This window comes from Mustela nigripes, chromosome 1 (genome assembly GCF_022355385.1).
Source record: "Mustela nigripes isolate SB6536 chromosome 1, MUSNIG.SB6536, whole genome shotgun sequence".
Taxonomy (NCBI): domain Eukaryota; kingdom Metazoa; phylum Chordata; class Mammalia; order Carnivora; family Mustelidae; genus Mustela; species Mustela nigripes.
In genome coordinates, this window is record NC_081557.1 from 122,208,271 (window position 1) to 122,227,195 (window position 18,925).

Sequence of the window (18,925 nt, forward strand, 5' to 3'; positions counted from 1 at the left end):
GGGGATCATGACCTGCGCTGAAGGCAGACACTTAACTGACTGAGCCACCCAGGTGCCCTGAACATCATTTGATGTGCATACTGCTCATTTGTTCTTATTGGGAGAACGTCAGTTTAGATCCTTTGTCCATCCTTAAATTTGATTGTCTATTCTTTCATTGTGGAGTAACTGTATTTTTGAAGTATTATTTACAAACAATAAAATACTCACATCTTAAGTCCACATTCTGATGAGTTTGGGCCCATGTATATACCCATATAAACTATACCCTACTGAAATAAAAACTAAATCATCACGTCCTGCCCATGCTTAATAAATCTGTGCTCTTCTCAGTAAAACCATGGTATGGATTTTCCCCTGTATAGATTAGGTTTACCTGTTCTCAAAATTCATGTAAATATAACCATGCACGTACTATATTGTGATTGGCTTATATCATTCAGCATATTTCTTGAAATCCATCCTTTGGATGCAAGTACCAATCATTGCTCCTTTTTACATCTTATTATTTTCCATTGTATGAATATGTCATAATTTATTTATCCATTCTCCTGTGGATGGATATTTATGTTGTTTTCAGTTTGGGGGTCTATTGTGAATAAAACTGCATTGAGCATTCAGGTACTAAGCATTTTTTTGTGTGTGGATATGTATTTTCATTTCTCTTAGGAAATACCTAGGAGTAGAATTGCTGTCATATGATAGATACAAATTTAATATTATAAAAAGCTGTCAGTTTTCCAGAATGTTCTTACATTTTCACCTGCAATGTGTGAGAACTCCAGTGGCTACCCCACAATGTGGTATTGTCTATTGTCTATCTTCTTCATTATAGCCACTTTAGTGGTTCTGCAGTAATATCTCACTGTGCTTTTAAACTTCCTGTTCCTGGGGGAGCGTGGGTGGCTCAGTTGGTTAAGCATCTGCCTTTGGCTCAGGTCATGATCCCGGGGTCCTGAGATCAAGCCCTGCATCAGGCTCAAGCTTGCTTCTCCCTCTGCCTGCCACTCCCCCTGCTTGTGCTCACTCTCTCTCTCTCTCTCTCTGTCAAATAAAATCTTTAAAAAATAAGTAAACTGCATGTTCCTGATGTATAATTATGCTGAGAATCTTTTCATGTACTTCTTGGCCATTATATACCTTCCTGTGTCTTTTTATTCAAGGCTTTTGTCTATTTCTTATTACCTTGTTTTTTATTATTGAGTTGTAGGATCTATTTCTATTCTGGATACAAGTGTTTTCTCAGATATTTCTATTGCATATACTGCCCCCAGGCTATATTTTTGTTTATTCATTTCTTGATGTTATCTTTTGATGAGCAGGAGTTTTCATTTTGGTGAAGCTCATTTATCCACTTTGAAGCCTTGCTGTCTAAGCCTTTCCCTACTCTAAGATCACCAAGGTGTTTTTGTATGTTTTCCCCTCAAAACTTTATAGTTTAGTTTTATGTTTAGGCTCATAATCATTATCAAATTATTTTTTTGTGGCTCGTGTAAGGTATCAGTCACAGTTCATCTTTTTTTTCCCGTACAGATAGACAACTGTTCCTGCACCATTTGTTGCAAAGACTTTTCCTTTCCCTCATTGAATTGCTTTTGTACCTTCGTTGAAAATCGGTTGACTGTATGTGTGGGGTCTATTTCTGGAGTCTCTGTTCTCTTCCATTCATTTGTATTCTTACACTGCTACAATTGTTTTCATTACTGTATTTGTGTCAAAAGTCACAAGGTTAGGTAACATAACTCCTCCAACTTTGTTCTTCTTTTCCAAATTGTATTAGAAGTTTTAGATCACTAATGTTTCCATATAAACAGATGTATGGAGATGTTCTATTTCTTTGTACATCAGGTTTTGAAAAATTAATATCAAGTAATTTATCTTTTTCCTCTAGGTTGTTGAATTCACTGGCATGAAGTCCAAAATATTTACTTATTATCCCTAGGGGCTGTGAGTTCAGCAGAAGTCCGAGAGATCATACACATGTGGATACACTGAAGGTGAAACCAGCTACAATGGAGACCTTGTTCCATACTCTGGGCTTAGCTGAGACCCCAGGAAAGTATGCCTCAGAAGCAGGACTACTCTAGCCCTAGAAAAAATAATAAAACCGAAAGCCAACTCTCAACAGAATCACACTGATCTGCTTGACAGGTCTTCTAACAGACCCCTATCCTGTGCTTACACAGTGCAATACTTGGGGACCCGTTCAAGGGAACCCATCTTCAGATTGTGGGGACTTGTTTACATGGCTTTCTCCTCTCTAGGACCCTGTCTTTCAGATTCCGCCCATCTCCACATCCCGGAGCCACAACCTCTGTTTCCCTCACCCAGAGAGGTGTTCTCTGCCTGAGCATCACTTCCCTGGGCCTCAGTTTAGAAAATACCCCTAGGGAGACAGCCAGGGTGGATGTGGAGCACATCTCATGTATTTCCTTCTCTTGAGGATCCAAACCCTAAATGCCTAAAAACAGGTGCTTCATATATTGTGTTCAACTCTTTTTTTATTTTTTTTTTTAAGGTGAGAGAGTATGTTTACTGTGCTGTGGCTGGAACCCCAGTGATAAAATGTTGGAAAACTACATACTGGAAAAAATAATTAAGTGTGATATTGCTAACTCTCGGGATTTTTTTAGCTTATTAAAATCAACATCCGTTACTAAAATTTGACACCATGTAAGGCATTGTCAAGAATCAAATATTAGTAAAGTAAAATACTTGCCCAGGGATCTCCCTGGGCAGGGAGGCAACGCAGAAAGAAACATACAACAAACTGTCACTTTCACTTTGCTTTTGAAGGATGGTAATCTCCACAACCCCCCCACCCTCTTTTTGTAAACTTTAGAATATTTTATAAGCTGTGTGTCTTTTCTGCAGGCAGATACCATCCAACTGCTATTTTTCATTACACTTTAGTCAAATGAGTCGGCTTTCTCTACACACACATTAAATGACATGTCAAGACAACTGAATTATTACCTCTGTCTGGGGAAATAATTTGGGAATGAAAAATGTCCTTGGAGCAAAATTAAATGAGAAGAAGCAGAAGGCAGGTGAGAGGTGACAGTGTTTATGACCGTGTAAGCAGAGGGATAAGTGTATTAGAATCTGCTTAATATATCAGGACTCCTTTTTAGAACATGTCACTTCTATGTGGGTTAATAAAGCTGTGCTTTCCTGAGTGAGAGAGATCCAAAACTTTGCTCACTCAGCTAAAAGAGCAGATAATTTGGAGCATCACTAGAAGCTATCCAGAGCTAACTTATTTGTCAGTGCAAATAAACAGTCACACAGACAATGAGCCTGACAAGCTGAAGAGACATTTTATCCCCCACTCCCCTGCTTCATTTCAGCTCTTTGGACATAGTGAGTGCTCAACGACCATTTACTTGAAGTAATCATCATGTCTTGACCACTCTTCCCTTGAAGTTCCCCTCAAATCTCTTCTTTTTTCCATATTCTTAATAAACAGTTGAATACAGTGGTGCTGAGACTTTCGGTCTCAGGCTTTCTTTACCTCCTTTTTCTTTTTTTAAATGTTGTGTTAGTCACCGTACAGTACATCATTAGTTTTTTTTAATTAAATTTATTTATTTTCAGCATAACAGTATTCATTATTTTTTCACCACACCCAGTGCTCCATGCAATCCGTGCCCTCTATAATACCCACCACCTGGTACCCTGACCTCCCACCCCTCCCCGCCACTTCAAATCCCTCAGATTGTTTTTCAGAGTCCATAGTCTCTCATGATTCACCTCCCCTTCCAATTTACCCCAACTCCCTTCTCCTCTCTAACTCCCCATGTCCTCCATGCTATTTGCTATCCTAAACAAATAAGTGAAACCATATGATAATTGACTCTCTCTGCTTGACTTATTTCACTCAGCATAACCTCTTCCAGTCCCATCCATGTTGCTACAAAAGTAGGGTATTCGTCCTTTCTGATGGAGGCATAATACTCCATAGCGTATATGGACCACCTTTTCCTTATCCATTCATCCGTTGACGGGTGTCTTGGTTCTTTCCATAGTTTGAGGACCATGGCGATTGCTGCTATAAACATTGGGGTACAGATGGCCCTTCTTTTCACGACATCTGTATCTTTGGGGTAAATACCCACGAGTGCAATTGCAGGGTCATAGGGAAGTTCTATTTTTAATTTCTTGAGGAATCTCCACACTGTTCTCCAAAGAGGCTGCACCAACTTGCATTCCCACCAACAGTGGAAGAGGGTTCCCCTTTCTCCACATCCCCTCCAACACATGTTGTTTCCTGTCTTGTTAATTTTGGCCATTCTAACTGGTGTAAGGTGATGTCTCAATGTGGTTTTAATTTTAATCTCCCTGATGGCTAGTGATGATGAACATTTTTTCATGTGTCTGGTAGCCATTTGTATGTCTTCATTGGAGAAGTCTCTGTTCATATCTTCTGCCCATTTTTTGATATGATTGCCTGTTTTGTGTGTGTTGAGTTTGAGGAGTTTATTATAGATCCTGGATATCAACCTTTTGTCTGTACTATCATTTGCAAATATCTTCTCCCATTCCATGGGTTGCCTCTTTGTTTTTTTGACTATTTCCTTTGCTGTACAGAAGCTTTTGATTTTGATGAAGTCCCAAAAGTTTATTTTCGCTTTTGTTTCCTTTGCCCTTGGAGACATATCTTGAAAGAAGTTGCTGTGGCTGATATCGAAAGAGAGTACTGCCTATGTTCTCCTCTAGGATTCTGATGGATTCCTGTCTCACGTTGAGGTCTTTTGTCCATTTTGAGTTTATCTTTGTGTACGGTGTAAGAGAGTGGTCGAGTTTCATTCTTCTACATATAGCTGCCCAGTTTTCCCAGCACCATTTGTTGAAGAGACTGTCTTTTTTTCACTGTATATTTTTTCCTGTTTTGTCAAAGATTAATTGACCATAGAGTTGAGGGTCCATATCTGGGCTCTCTACTCTGTTCCACTGGCCTATGTGTCTGCTTTTATGCCAGTACCATTCTGTCTTGGTGATCACAGCTTTGTAATAAAGCTTGAAATCAGGTAACGTGATGCCCCCAGTTTTATTTTTGTTTTTCAACATTTCCTTAGCAATTCGGGGTCTCTTCTGATTCCATACAAATTTCTGGATTATTTGCTACAGCTCTTTGAAGAATACTGGTGGAATTTTTATCAGAATGGCATTAAAAGTATAGATTGCTCTAGGCAGTATAGACATTTTAACAATGTTTATTCTTCCGATCCAAGAGCATGGAATGGTCTTCCATCTTTTTGTGTCTTCAATTTCCTTCATGAATGTTCTGTAATTCCTCAAGTACAGATCCTTTACCTCTTTGGTTAGGTTTATTCCCAGGTATCTTATGGTTCTTGGTGCTATAGTAAATGGAATCGATTCTCTAATTTCCCTTTCTGTATTTTCATTGTTAGTGTATAAGAAAGCCACTGATTTCTGTACATTGACTTTGTATTCTGCCACGTTGCTGAATTGCTGTATGAGTTCTAGTAGTTTGGGGGTGGAGTCTTTTGGGTTTTCCATATAAAGAATCATGTCATCTGTGAAGAGAGAGAGTTTGACTTCTTCATTGCCAATTTGGATACCTTTTATTTTTCTTTGTTGTCTGATTGCTGTTGCTAGGACTTCCAATACTATGTTGAACAAGAGTGGTGAAAGTGGGCATCCTCGTCTTGTTCCTGATCTCAACGGGAAGGCTGCAGGCGTTTTCAAGCTATAACAAGGGGTCTTTCATAGATAGATTTGATGAAGTTCAGGAATGTTCCCTCTATCCCTATACTTTGAAGCGCTTTAATCAGGAACGGATGCTGGATTTTGTCAAATGCTTTTTCTGCATCAATTGAGAGGACCCTGTGGTTCTTCTCTCTTCTCATATTAATTTGTCCTATCACATTGATTGATTTGCAAATGTTGAACCATCCTTGTAGCCCAGGGATGAATCCCACCTGGTCATGGTGGATAATCTTTTTAATGTGCTGTTTCCTAGGATCTTGTTGAGACTCTTAGCATCCATATTCATCAGTGATATTGGTCTGAAATTCTCCTTTTTAGTAGGGTCTTTGCCTGGTTTGGGGATCAGGATAATGCTGGCTTCATAGAAAGAGTCTGGAAGTTTTCCTTCTGCTTCAGTTTTTTGAAACAGCCTCAGGAGAATAGGTGTTATTTCTTCTTTGAAAGTTTGGTAGAGTTCCCCTAGAATTTCAATTCTTCTTTGAATGTTTGGTAGAATTCCCCATTTGGTAGAATTCGGTAGAATTCCATAGGTCCTGTGCTCTTGTTTTTTGGGAGGTTTTTGATCACTGCTTCAATCTCGTTACTAGATATCGGTCTATCCAGGTTGTCGATTTCTTCCTGATTCAATTTTCGGAGTTTATAGTTTTCCAGGAATGAATTCATTTCATCAAGGTTACTAAGCTTATTGGCATATAACTGTTAATAATAACTTCTGATGATTGTTTCTACTTCCTTGGTGTTAGTTGTGGTCTCTCCCTTTTCATTCATAATTTTATGAATTTGGGCTTTCTCTTCTTTTGGATTAGTGTGGCCAGTGGCTTATCGATCTTATTGATTCTTTCAAAAAACCAACTTCTAGTTTCATTGATATGTTCTACTCTATCTTTGGTTTCTACCTCATTGATCTCAGCTCTAATCTTGATGATTTCCCTTCTTATGTGTGGAGTTGGTTTGATTTGTTGTTGATTCTCCAGTTCTTTAAGGTGTAGAGACAGCTGCTATGTTCTGGATTTTTCAGTTTTTTGAGGGAGGCTTGGATGGCTATGTATTTCCCCCTTAGGACTGCCTTTGCTGTATCCCATAGGTTTTGGACCGAAGTGTCTTCATTCTCATTGGTTTCCATGAATTGTTTCAGTTCTTCTTTGATCTCCTGGTTGATCCAAGCATTCTTAAGCAAGGTGGCCTTTAGCTTCCAGGTGTTTGAGTTCCTTCTGAACTTTTCCTTGTGATTAAGCTCCAGTTTCAAAGCATACATCATTAGTTTTTGATGCAATGTTCCATGATTCATTGTTTGTGTATAACACCCAGGGCTCCATCCAGTACGTGCCATCCTTAATACCCATCACCAGGCCAACCCATCCCCAATCTCACCCCCTTCTAAAACCCTTAGTTGGTTAAAAATTATTGAAACCCTCAAACAGCTTTTGTTTATACAGTTCACATATGTTGATGTTGCCATATTAGAAATTTTTAAAATATTTATTCTTTTAAAATAACAGTAAGAAACCCATGAATGTTATTATCAATAATATTTTTGTGCAAAGGAATTATATTTTCCAAAATAAAAAAATTTTAAAAATAACATTGTTTTGTATTTTTACAAATCTCTTTAATATCTGGCTCTCAAAAACAGCTGGAACCTCATCCCCACTTCTGCATTCAGTCTGTCACAATTAACACATTATGACCACTCTAGAACATTCTGCTGTGTTCTTGTGGCAGGATGATAGCAAAAAAGCAAACAATGTCTTGGAATTACTAAAAAATCTGTTCCCCACTTTGCAGCTCTTTTGGAAGAGAGCTTTGAGAACTGATCGTTGCATATGACTCTCTTCATTTCACACTTGATTCAAATCCTATGCCTGCAAATATTTGATCAGTGAGTGAATAAACCTCTCCCATAGATCCTGAACACATCTACCATAGAATCTAGGCTGTATGTATGCCAGGATTCTCTGTGATCACAAACTGGAGAGGCTGCTGGGTTATCACTGTGTGAATCTCAATGCCTTAATTTCCAATAACTCCTTTCATCTTTGTCCACCCTCTTCATTTTAATCAAAAGGACTGTTTGTCTTGCCATCTTTCCTCCATGAGGGCTTCCCAACCTCATTGACCATCTCTGACATTTTTTATGGCATTGTATGTTAGGAAATACTGGTGGATCCTCTATGAGTCTGGGTTCAGAATGGATCCAGGAGGTAAGGACCAAAGTCTCAACTGTGTTTCTCACAGACCTTTAAACAAAATGGGTCAAAGACCAAACTCACTTAAGAGAATTTTAAGAAACTTAGAAATACAGATAGAAAGCACCCAAAAAATCAGGTAATAAGTGAACAGTTTTTATATTTAAATGCTTTTATTCTTTTTTAATTTTTTAAAATTTTATTATGGATATTATCAAATACACACAAAGTAGAGAGAAGGGTGCAACGAAGCTGGTGTACCTATCACCCAATTTTAAGAAGATACGTAGGCAGTTTTGTTTTATTGAATTCTGCACTCAGTACAGATCCTACTGAAGCAAATTCTAGACAGCCCATCACTTAATCTGTAAATATTTCACTATGTACCCCTAAACATTACTCTTTTGAAATGCATTCCCATAATACCATTATCATCTCTAAGACAGAGCCAACAATAATTTCTTATTGTCAATATATCCAGTTAGTGCTGACGTTTCTCTAATTTTCTAGAATCTTTTTGTTTAAATTGAGATCCACAAAGGTTCATATATTGTGGTTGGTTTTATGTTTAAGTCTTTTTTACCCTACATGTCCCCCTTGATCTTGCTTTTTTATTTCCTTTCCTTGAAATTCTTATTTTTATTTTATTTGAACAGATAGTTTTCCATAGTCTAGATTTTGCTGACTTCATCACTTAATCTGTTCCTTTTCTCCTTATAGCTTATAGAAATTGGTCAGGCTTTGGATCTAGAAGCCTCTATCAGATGTTTGTTTATTAGTTTTAAAATTAATTCTTAGGGAATGTATACTTCCATCAGGAAGTACATAATATTTTATCGACTCTCTTAAGATCTCAGTAAGGAAGACTGTAGCCTAGATCCATCAATTCGCTTTATTTATTTAGGATTGTGAAATGGTGACATCCTAACTCTGTCGTCCTGTCTTCCCTTGTTATAGCTTGAAAACACCTATGAAGAGTAACTCCTACTCATCAACTGTTTGGTTCACTGAGGAATAGGTGTTACAAGAAAGTCAGGATAAATGCTCAATTGTTTACTTGATTACCAACTTTAAAAATAATAAGGTGGTTATTTAACATCCTTCAAAGGTAATCAGTGAGGATCCCTCAACTCCCAGCATCTTTAAAACTTCTCGGTTGAAACTCATTATTAATCCTTATTGGGATGGTTAATGTTTTTGAAATCCTTACTGAGTCTCAGACAGTAACAATTTTGGCCAGTGGTAACTTTTTTAGGCTAGTATCTGAGTACTTTTGGCATGGTCCTATGATATATCATGACTACTCTCTGTGTGTGCATTTTTGTGTTACCTGCCCAGACCTGGAATCAGCCATTTCTACAATAGCCCTTCATTCTGTTTTTAGTGGAAAACAGTGTTTAGAGGATACAAATTATTGGAGTACTAATTAAAACTGTATTGGTCATTTTTCCTAGGTCTTTTTATTAGTTAAAACTAGGAAATATGATTTTTTAAAAAAGATAAAAGCACACCATATGTTTTCCAGGTAACAAATCATTAGTTCATAGTATTCAAATAATAATAAATGGTCTTTTCCATTATTTGTAGCTCCTATTTCTTTTCTTCTGTCATGGCATTGATGCAGTCTTCTAGAACATTGTTCATTAATTCTAATTTTAGACATCTGCATTTTGTTCATCGTAAACATTTTTAATAGTCAAGGGACAGAACAAATACTTCTGCTCTCAGACAATTTTTTTTGCTTTAGTTGTGAGCAAACTACTGCCCATGGCCTCAATCCAGCCTGCCTTTTTTTTTTTATAGGCCTGTGAATTAAGATTTTTACATTTTTAAATGATTTTTAAAAATCAAAATAAGATGGAGTGCCTGGGTGTCTCAGTCATTAGGTGTCTTCCTTCGGCTCAGATCATGATCCCAGGGTCCTGGGATCGGGCTCTGCATCAGGCTCCGTGCTCGGCAGGAAGCCCACTTCCCCCTTTCGCACTCCCCCAGCTGTGTACCCCCTCTTTCTGTCTCTCTCTGTCAAATAAATGTATAAATCTTAAAAAAATAAAAATAAAAATAAATAAAAATCAAAACAAGAATATATGTGGTGACACATGAAAATTACATGAAATTCAAACTTAAGTATTTTCTAAGTTGTCCTGTCATTGCAGTTTTGATTTCTACTGAAAAATTACCAATATTTTGCTGTGTCTCTATTTTAGTCATCCTGCTCTTAGTATAGCTTCATCAGTTTTGTCTAAGGGCTTTTAAAATGTACATACATATACAAATATACATGTGCATTCAATATTATTTCATAGATAAAATTTAACAAATATAGCTGTATTGGGAAGTGTGCCTTTAATCAACATAAAATAAGCCTCTTTATACCAAGAAATATCTTATGCCTGGGATTCTTTATTTGGTATTAATATTGCTTTCCCAGATTCTTTTTGCCTAAGCTTCTTTGTATGTAGTTCCAAACCAAACTATATTATCCCTTTAGTCATGGAATGGTATTTTGTTTTTTATTTCATTTGTATTTTGGTTCCTTCATAAATCATACATACTTATTTTTTTTTAACCCTGAAAGTTTTTGTCTTTTTTTTAATAAAAATTTTGATTTCTTATTCAGTTTTTGGTTCTCAGCAAAATAAGAGGAAAATACAGAGATTTTCCCTGTACCCCCTGTCCTCACACATGCACAGTCTCCCCATTAACAACCCCCATAAGTGGTACATTTTTTTGTAGTTGATGAACTGACACTGACACATCAGAATCACCAAAAGCCCATAGTCTACAGGAGGGTTCAGTCTTGGTTTCATACATCCTGTAGGGTTTGGACAAATTATGACATGCATCCACCATTACAGTGTCATACAGAAAAGCTTCACTGCCCTAACACCCTCTGTGTTCCACCTGTTTATCCTTCCCTTCCCCCTAACCCATGGCAACCACAATCTGTCTACTATCTCCACAGTTTTACCTTTCCCAGAATGTCATATGGCTGGAATCATACAGCATGTAGCCTTCTCAGATGGGCTTCTTTCTCTTAGCAATATGCATTTAAGGTTCCTCCATATCATTTCATGGCTTGATGGTTCATTTCTTTTTAGCAATGAATAATGTTCTGTGCTGGGTGCACAATTTATCCATTCACCCACTGAAGGACCTCTTGGTTGAAGATTTCTTCTACCATTCTATAGGTTACCTTTTCATTTTGTTGACTGTTTCCTTTGCTGTGCAGAAGCTTTTTATCTTGAGGAGGCCCCAATAGTTCATTTTTGCTTTTGTTTCCCTTGCCTCCAAAGACATGTCTAGCAAGAAGTTGGCTGCGGCTGAGGTCAAAGAGGTTCCTGCCTGTGTTCTCCTCTAGGATTTTGAAGGATTCCTGTCTCACATTGAGGTCTTTCATGCATTTTGAGTCTATTTTTGTGTATGGTATAAGAAAATAGTCTAGTTTCAGTCTTCTGTGTGTGGCTGTCCAATTTTCCCAACACCGTTTGTTGAAGAGATTTTTTTTTCCCCATTGTATATTCTTTCCTGCTTGTCGAAAATTAGTTGATCACAGTTGAGGCTTCATTTGTGGGTTCTCTGTTCTGTTCCATTGATCTATGTGTCTGCTTTGTGCCAGTACCATACGGTCTTGATGACAACAGCTTTGTAATTCAGCTTGAAGTCTGGAATTGTGATGCCTCCGGCTTTGGTTTTCAATATTCCTTTCTATTTGGGGTCATTTCTGGTTCATACAAATTTGAGGGTTGTTTGTTCCAGCTCTGAAAAATGTTGATGGTATTTTGATAGGGATTGTACTAAATGTGTAGACTGTTTTGGGCAGCATAGACATTTTAACAGTATTTGTTCTTCCAATCCATGAGCATGGAATGTTTTTCCATTTCTTTGTGTCTTCCTCAGTTTCTTTCATAAATATTCCATAGTTTTCAGAGTACAGATCCTTCGCCTCTCTTGGTTAGGTTTATTTCTTTTTAAAACAAAAACCTAGGTTTATGGCTTTTGGCTCAGTTGTAAATGGGATCAATTCCTTGGTTTCTCTTTCTTCTGCCTCATTGTTAGTGCATATAAATGCGACTGACTTCTGTGCATTCATTTTATATCCTGTGACTTTGCTGAATTCCTGTATCAGTTCTAGCAATCTTTTGGAGGTAACTTTTGGGTTTTCTTTCTATATTTTCTGAATTTTTTTGTGTGTGTGTGCCTTGGAACAACAGATATTTATTATTTTACAATTCTGGAGGTCAGAAGTCCAAAGCGCAGGGCACCTGGGTGGCTCAGTTGTTAAGCGTCTGCCTTCAGCTCAGGTCATGATCCCAGGATCCTGGGATGGAGCCCCACATCGAGTTCCCTGCTCAGCTGGAAGCCTGCTTCTCCCTCTCCCACTACCCCCTGCTTGTATTCCCTCTTTTGTTGTCTCTCTCTCTGTCAAATAAATAACTAAAATCTTCAAAAAAAAAAAAAAAAAAGAAAAGAAAGAAAGAAATTCCAAACCAGACACCCCAGTTTTATCGAGATAGAACTGACATATAATAATACAATATCATTAATATCGTATAAATTTAAGGTGTACAACACCATCTGCTATATGCATATATTGCAAAATGATTGCCATGATAAGATTAACTAACATCTATCACCTCACATAGTTACATTTTTTTTATTATTAGAACTTTTTTTTGTTTGTTTTTGTTGTTTTTTTAATCCTGAAGACAATTTTTAATTTCTTTTTTTTATTATTATGCTATGTTAGTTACCATACAGTACATCATTAGTTTTTGATAGAGTATTCCATGATTCATTATCTGCATATAACACCTTTTACACTCTTTACAGCATGTGCCCTCCTTAATACCTATTGCCGGGCTCACCCATACCCTCACCCCCTTCCCCTCCAAAACCCTCATATTGTTTTCCAGAGTCCATAGTCTCACATGGTTTGTTCTTCCCGATCCCCCCACTTCCCCAAATGTTCTCCGTGCTATTCCTTATGTTTCACATATGAGTGAAACCATATTATAATTGTCTTTCTCTTATTTCACTCAGCATAATCCCCTCCAGTTCCATCTATGTTGATGCAGATGGTGGGTATTCATTCTTTCTGATGGCTGAGTCATATTCCACTGTGTATATGGACTACATCTTCTTCTGTTGAAGGACATCTCGGCTCCTTCCACAGTTTGGCTATGGTGGCTATTGCTCCTATGAACATTGGGGTGCATGTGGCCCTTCTTTTCACTACATCTTTATCTTTGGGGTAAATACCCAGTAGTGTAAATTGTTGGGTCATAGAGTAGCTCTGTTTTTTGACTTTTTGAGGAACCTCCATATTGTTTTCCAGAGTGACTGCACCTAACTTGCATTCCCACCAACAGTGTAAGAGGGCTCCCCTTTTTCCACATCCTCTCCAACACTTGTTGTTTTCCGTCTTGCTAATTTTTGCTATTCTAACTGGTGTAAGGTGGTATCTCAATATGGTTTTGATTTGAATTTCCGTGATGGCTAAAGATGATGAACATTTTTTCATGTCTTTTAGCCATTTGTATGTCTTCTCTGGAAAAGTGTCTGTTCATGTCCTCTGCCCATTTTTTGACTTGATTATTCGTTCTTTGGGTGTTGAGTTTGAGTTATCGATCTTGGATACCAGCCCTTTATCTGTAATGTCATTTGCAAATTATCTTCTACCATACTGTGGGTTGCCACTTAGTTTTGTTGACTGTTTTCTTTGCTATGCGGAAGCTTTTTATCTTGATGAAATTCCAAAAGTTCATTTTTGGTTTTGTTTCCTTGTGTTTGGAGACATGTCTTGCAAGAAGTTGCTGTGGCTGATGTCAAAGAGGTTATGCCTATGTTCTCTAGGATTTTGATGGATTTCTATCTCACTTTGAGGTCTTTCATCCATTTAGAGTTTATATTTATTTATGGTGTAAGAGAATGGTCAAATTTCATTCTTCTGTATATAGCTGTCCAATTTTCCCAGTACCATTTATTGAAAAGACTCTTTTTTCCATTGGATATTTTTTCCTGATTTGTCAAAGATTAGTTGACCATAGAGTTGAGGGTCCATTTCTGGGCTCTCTACATAGAGAATCACATCATCTGTGAAGAATGAGAGTTTGAATTCTTCTCTGCTGATATGGATGCCTTTTATTTCTTTGTGTGGTCTGATTGCTGAGGCCAGAACTTCCAGCACTATGTTGACCAACAGTGGTGAGAGTGAACATCCCTGTCATGTTCCTGACCTTAGAGGAAAAACTCTCAGTTCTTTCCTTATTAAGGATAATATTAGCTGTGGGTTTTTCATATATGGCTTTTATGATATTGAAGTATGTTCCTTCTATTCCTACACTGCAGAGAGTTTTAATCAAGAAAGGATGCTGTATTTTGTCAAATGCTTTTTCTGCCTCCAATGAGAGGACCATATGGTTCCTTTCCTTCTTTTTATTAATGTATTGTATCACATCGATTGATTTGCAGATGTTGAACCAACCTTGCAGCCCAGGAATAAATCCCACTTGGTCGTGGGGAACAATCCTTTTAATGTCGTGTTGGATCCTATTAGCTAGAATTTTGGTGAGAACTTTTGTATCCATGTTCATCAGGAATATTGGTCTGTAATTCTTCTTTTTGGTGGGGTCTTTGGTTTTGGGATCAAGGTAATGCAGGCCTCATAGAATGAATTTGGAAGTTTTCCTTCCACCTCTGTTTTTTGAAAAAGCTTCAGGAGAGATGATACTAATTCTTCTTCAAAATTTTGGCAAACTTCCACTGGGAGGCCACCAGGCCTTTTCATAGTGTGCCTTGCATTCAGGGTGATTACATTTCATTGGTGGAAGACAATTTTAAAATGTCTTAGAAAATGACAAATTGACAATAGTTCATAGGGAATAAATAGGAATGAAGTGAGGTAATATGACAGGGATGCTGATGAGGGAGGTTGGGGAGTTCAGTAAAGAAGTAATCTTTAAATGCAGAAAAGGCATCGCAGAGGAGGTAGCCTTAGAACTGAGAAAGAGAAAGATCTTGAAATGCGACCCCAAGGGAAGAGCATACCAAGAAGAGAAACCCAAGCATCAAGACTTTGAGTTTGGGAAATCTTGGCAGAATGCCTGGGTTCTAGTTCCTGTGAGGGGATGGGAGCTATGCCAGTCCTACCACAAAGCTTGAGATACCCGCGCACGTCCCTCATGCTCCCCTGAGTTACAAAGGCCTGGCCGGGCTCTTTGACCCACGCCATTGTTTCAAAGCCTAAGCCGCGCGCCCCAAACTCTCCCCTGACAGAGGTGCGCAAAAGCCCAGCCTGGTGCTTACGGACCAGCACCCCGTTCTCAGTGCCCAAGACACGCGCCCGACCCATAGCCGCCTCTGAAAGGTGCATGCAAGCCGGGCACTCCCAGCCTGGGCCAGCAAAATCTCAGTGTGCGATCACTGCTTGGAACCTCTCTGGTGGTCCGGAGCTCCCAGACAGCTGCCACTGCCTTGGCTTTGGGTACAAGCAAAGGATCCTGCGCCCCCAGGGTCTGCAACTTGGAACCTGCTCTGCCAGCGGCCAAGGGGGAACTTATTTAGGCTCTGTACCCAGACTGAGGCTTCTCTCTGAGGGGGAGATCAGGGTGCAGTTTGTTTTCCTCTAAAACTACAAAAACCATCAAAGGCAGTCAAGGTGAGAGAAAAAAAAAAAAGTGAACAAACATAAAAACTGCCAGAGAACAAAAGCCTGAAAAAAACCAGTTTCCTCACAGCCCACCCCCTTGAGGGGGGCGGGTGGACTTAACTCAGGAAACATCATTGACTGACAACCCACGTGGCAGGCCCCTCCCCCAGAAAACAAACCAAGAAAGAAAAAAAAAAAAAGAGGAAAAAAAAAAGGACTACAAGAGAACAACCACTACTTCATAGGAAAACTTATATTGTTCACTCGTTCCCACTATTCCGGTTCATTTTTTTTTTTTTTACACATAGGTAATTTTTTTAGCCTATTTACCATCACAGTGAGTTGTACAGTACATCAAATTCCATAATACCTTTCTAACCTGAACTTTTTGATACATACACCTATGTTTTTCTTTTGCATTTTTATTTTTTGAATTCCTTTTTTTAAATTTTAGTTTAGTTTAGTCTAGTTTATTCCTTTTTAATTTTATCCTCTAATATTCATATAGAGTTAAACTTCAAAGTAATCCCCTTTCCCCAATCAAAACTGCCCCTATAGGTAAACCAATTTTTAATCCCCTTTATCTTAGGAAAGTTGAGTCCTTTAACAAAGATATCAAGATAGATCCAGGAAGAATCAAAACAACCTTCCTTGCACACACTGAGAATTTATAAGAACTCTCCCATCTTCTTCCACCAGTGTTTCTGTGTTTTTTGTGATTGTCCTGATAGCATATAAATTTTACACTTGTGATTCTCTTTGACGAGGTAATTTCTTTATGTGCATATATATTTTTTTCTCTTGTCATATACTTGTATCAGTCTTTTTATCTCTTTTTGTTTGTCTACTTCATAAATCATACCTTGGGGCCCATCTGGGCTGAAGCTTCTTTTTCATCTTCCCTTTCTTTCCTGTCTCTCTCTCTCTCTTTTTTTTTTTCTTCTTTTTTTTTTCTTTTTCTTTTTCTTTTCTTTTGTCTCTCATTTGGGTGGGGCAGTTTGAGAAGTAAAAAGAGGTTTGGCATTAGCTATTAAATGTTTTCTTACCAAATGGCAGAGGGCAGTTCTGATAGCCCCCTTGTTGTCCTTGGCAGGGATGTATTTCTTGACTCTTATGAGGAAAAGTCATGTTTTGAGTGAGACAGGCTTCCCGGTACACACCCTCCTTGAGCACCTGCATGGAAAAAGCTAGCACGATGTTTAGCGCATAGCGGGCACTGATCATAATTCACAGTCACCGTCAGCTCCATATTGTCATTATGTTCCCAGTAGTGGTGCAAGAGCAAATAGACATATCTTCTCCAGAGAGAACTAAATTGATCAAAAACAAAAGCAACAACAAAAAAAAAAAAAAAAAAAAAAAAAAAAAAACCTTACAGAACTTTCAACCATATAACCCAGATTCTTTTTTCTAGAAATTTATCTGGAGAAAATTCTCCATAATGTGCTTGCAGATCTATCCCCATGAAAATTTCTTCTGTAGTTATCTATAATAGAAAAAGTGTGGAAAGACCCAAATTTGAAATTAACAAGAGTACATAAATGAATCGTATTATATTCACGTGGTGAAATACTTTAGGATGCCATGAAAAATAGTGCTCTGGAGTAAAAATAAAGTAGAAGAATGTTCATGATATACTGAGTGAAGAAAGCCTGGTCACAAAAGCTTGTGCTATACTACTGGGTATTTACCCTAAAGATACAAATGTAGTGATCCAAAGGGGCACATGCACCCGAATGTTTATAGCAGCAATGTCCACAATAGCCAAACTACAGAAAAAGCCTAGATGTCCATCAACAGATGAATGGATAAAGAAGATGTGGTATATATATACAATGGAATACTATGCAGCCATCAAAAGAAATGAAATCCTGCCACTTGCAATGATGTGGATGGAACTAGAGGGTATTATGCTTAACGAAATAAGTCAATCAGAGAAAGACAATTATCATATGATATCCCTGATGTGAGGAATTTGAGAGGCAATGTGGTGGGTTTGCGGGGTAGGAAAGGAATAAATGAAACAAGATGGGATCGGGAGGGAGACAAACCATAAGTGACTCTAAATCTCACGGAACAAACTGAGGGCTGCAGGGGTAGGGATTATGGAGAGGGTGGTTGGGTTATGGACTTTGGGGAAGGTATGTGCTATGGTGAATACTGTGAAATATAGAAGCCTGATGATTCACAGACCTGTATCCCTGAGGTCAATAAAACATTATATGTTAATAAAAAATAAAAAGCTTGTGTTATAAATACAATCCCAGTTATTTAAAATGTATCCTTATTTAGAGACCATAGCATCACACTTGACTTCTATTTCATGTGTATGTGTGTGTACAGGCTTGTATATGGCACCAGGGTCATGGCTGATACAGACCATCCCCATTTCGCAGGGGTTCATTTTATAGTTGAGAAAAACACAATCTTTTCTTAACTTAACTTGCTGTGATCTTTTTCAAACTGTTTTGGTTACAAAACACAAAGAAATGCTTTCCAGAAAGAAAGTGACTATACATGTTTATGTTAAGAAGTTTCTTGGAACTTCTTAACCCATTCAGTACTGCTTTCTATTTGGGGTCTAAATCAGGATCTCACTTTGCCTGTGGACATTTAGCGGTAAACACCCGGCACTGCAGGCGAGAAACCAGACTGCAGGGAATGCCCATTCTCAGCAAATTCAGAACCAGGGGGAGCCGAGCAGGATCCAGAGCCAGACAGAGGTGGGTAGGAATCCAGTTGCCCTCCTACAGGCTGACTGTTCTTTGGCAAGTTATGAAACTCCGTAAGTACCATTTTTGTCATCTGTAAAACGGGGAGAAACAGTATATACCTCACAGGTGTGATAAGGCAGTAAGGTAATGTACATATGAAGCCAGAAACTTGAAAATGCTCAATAGTTTACATCTGACCCCTAGAACCACCACTGTCATCCTAAAGGAATTCTGAAGAATTCTTGTAGGTATTATGAGCTCACAAAACCTTAAAAACTTTAAAACCTGCAAAACACCGAAGGGGCACGTGCACCCGAATGTTTATAGCAGCAATGTCCACAATAGCCAAACTATGGAAAGAACCTAGATGTCCATAAACAGATGAATGGATAAAGAAGATGTGGTATATATACACAATGGAATACTATGCAGCCATCAAAAGAAATGAAATCTTGCCATTTGAGACAACATGGATAGAACTAGAGCGTATCATGCTTAGCGAAATAAGTCAAGCGGAGAAAGAAAACTATCATATGATCTCCCTGATATGAGGAAGTGGAGATGCAACATGGGGGGTTAAGGGGGTAGGAGAAGGATAAATGAAACAAGATGGGATTGGGAGGGAGACAAACCATAAGTGA

The 18,925-nt window shown here is 38.2% G+C and overlaps 1 protein-coding gene across 11 annotated transcripts in view; it reads left to right on the forward strand.

The window, feature by feature from the left end:
• Positions 1-18,925, forward strand: part of ADRA1A (adrenoceptor alpha 1A) — a 119,933-nt gene that overhangs the window by 79,989 nt on the left and 21,019 nt on the right. The window contains exon 2 of one of the 11 annotated variants that reach the window (XM_059372878.1): positions 1,943-2,456. The exons of 8 other annotated variants lie outside the window; for them this stretch is intronic. In XM_059372878.1, coding sequence (XP_059228861.1) covers positions 1,943-1,995 — 53 coding nt within the window. In that variant the 3' untranslated portion in view covers positions 1,996-2,456. Of the gene's footprint in view, positions 1-1,891; positions 2,457-18,925 lie in introns of those variants that run through there. 2 more of the 11 variants (XM_059372906.1, XM_059372887.1) reach the window with 2 other exon arrangements.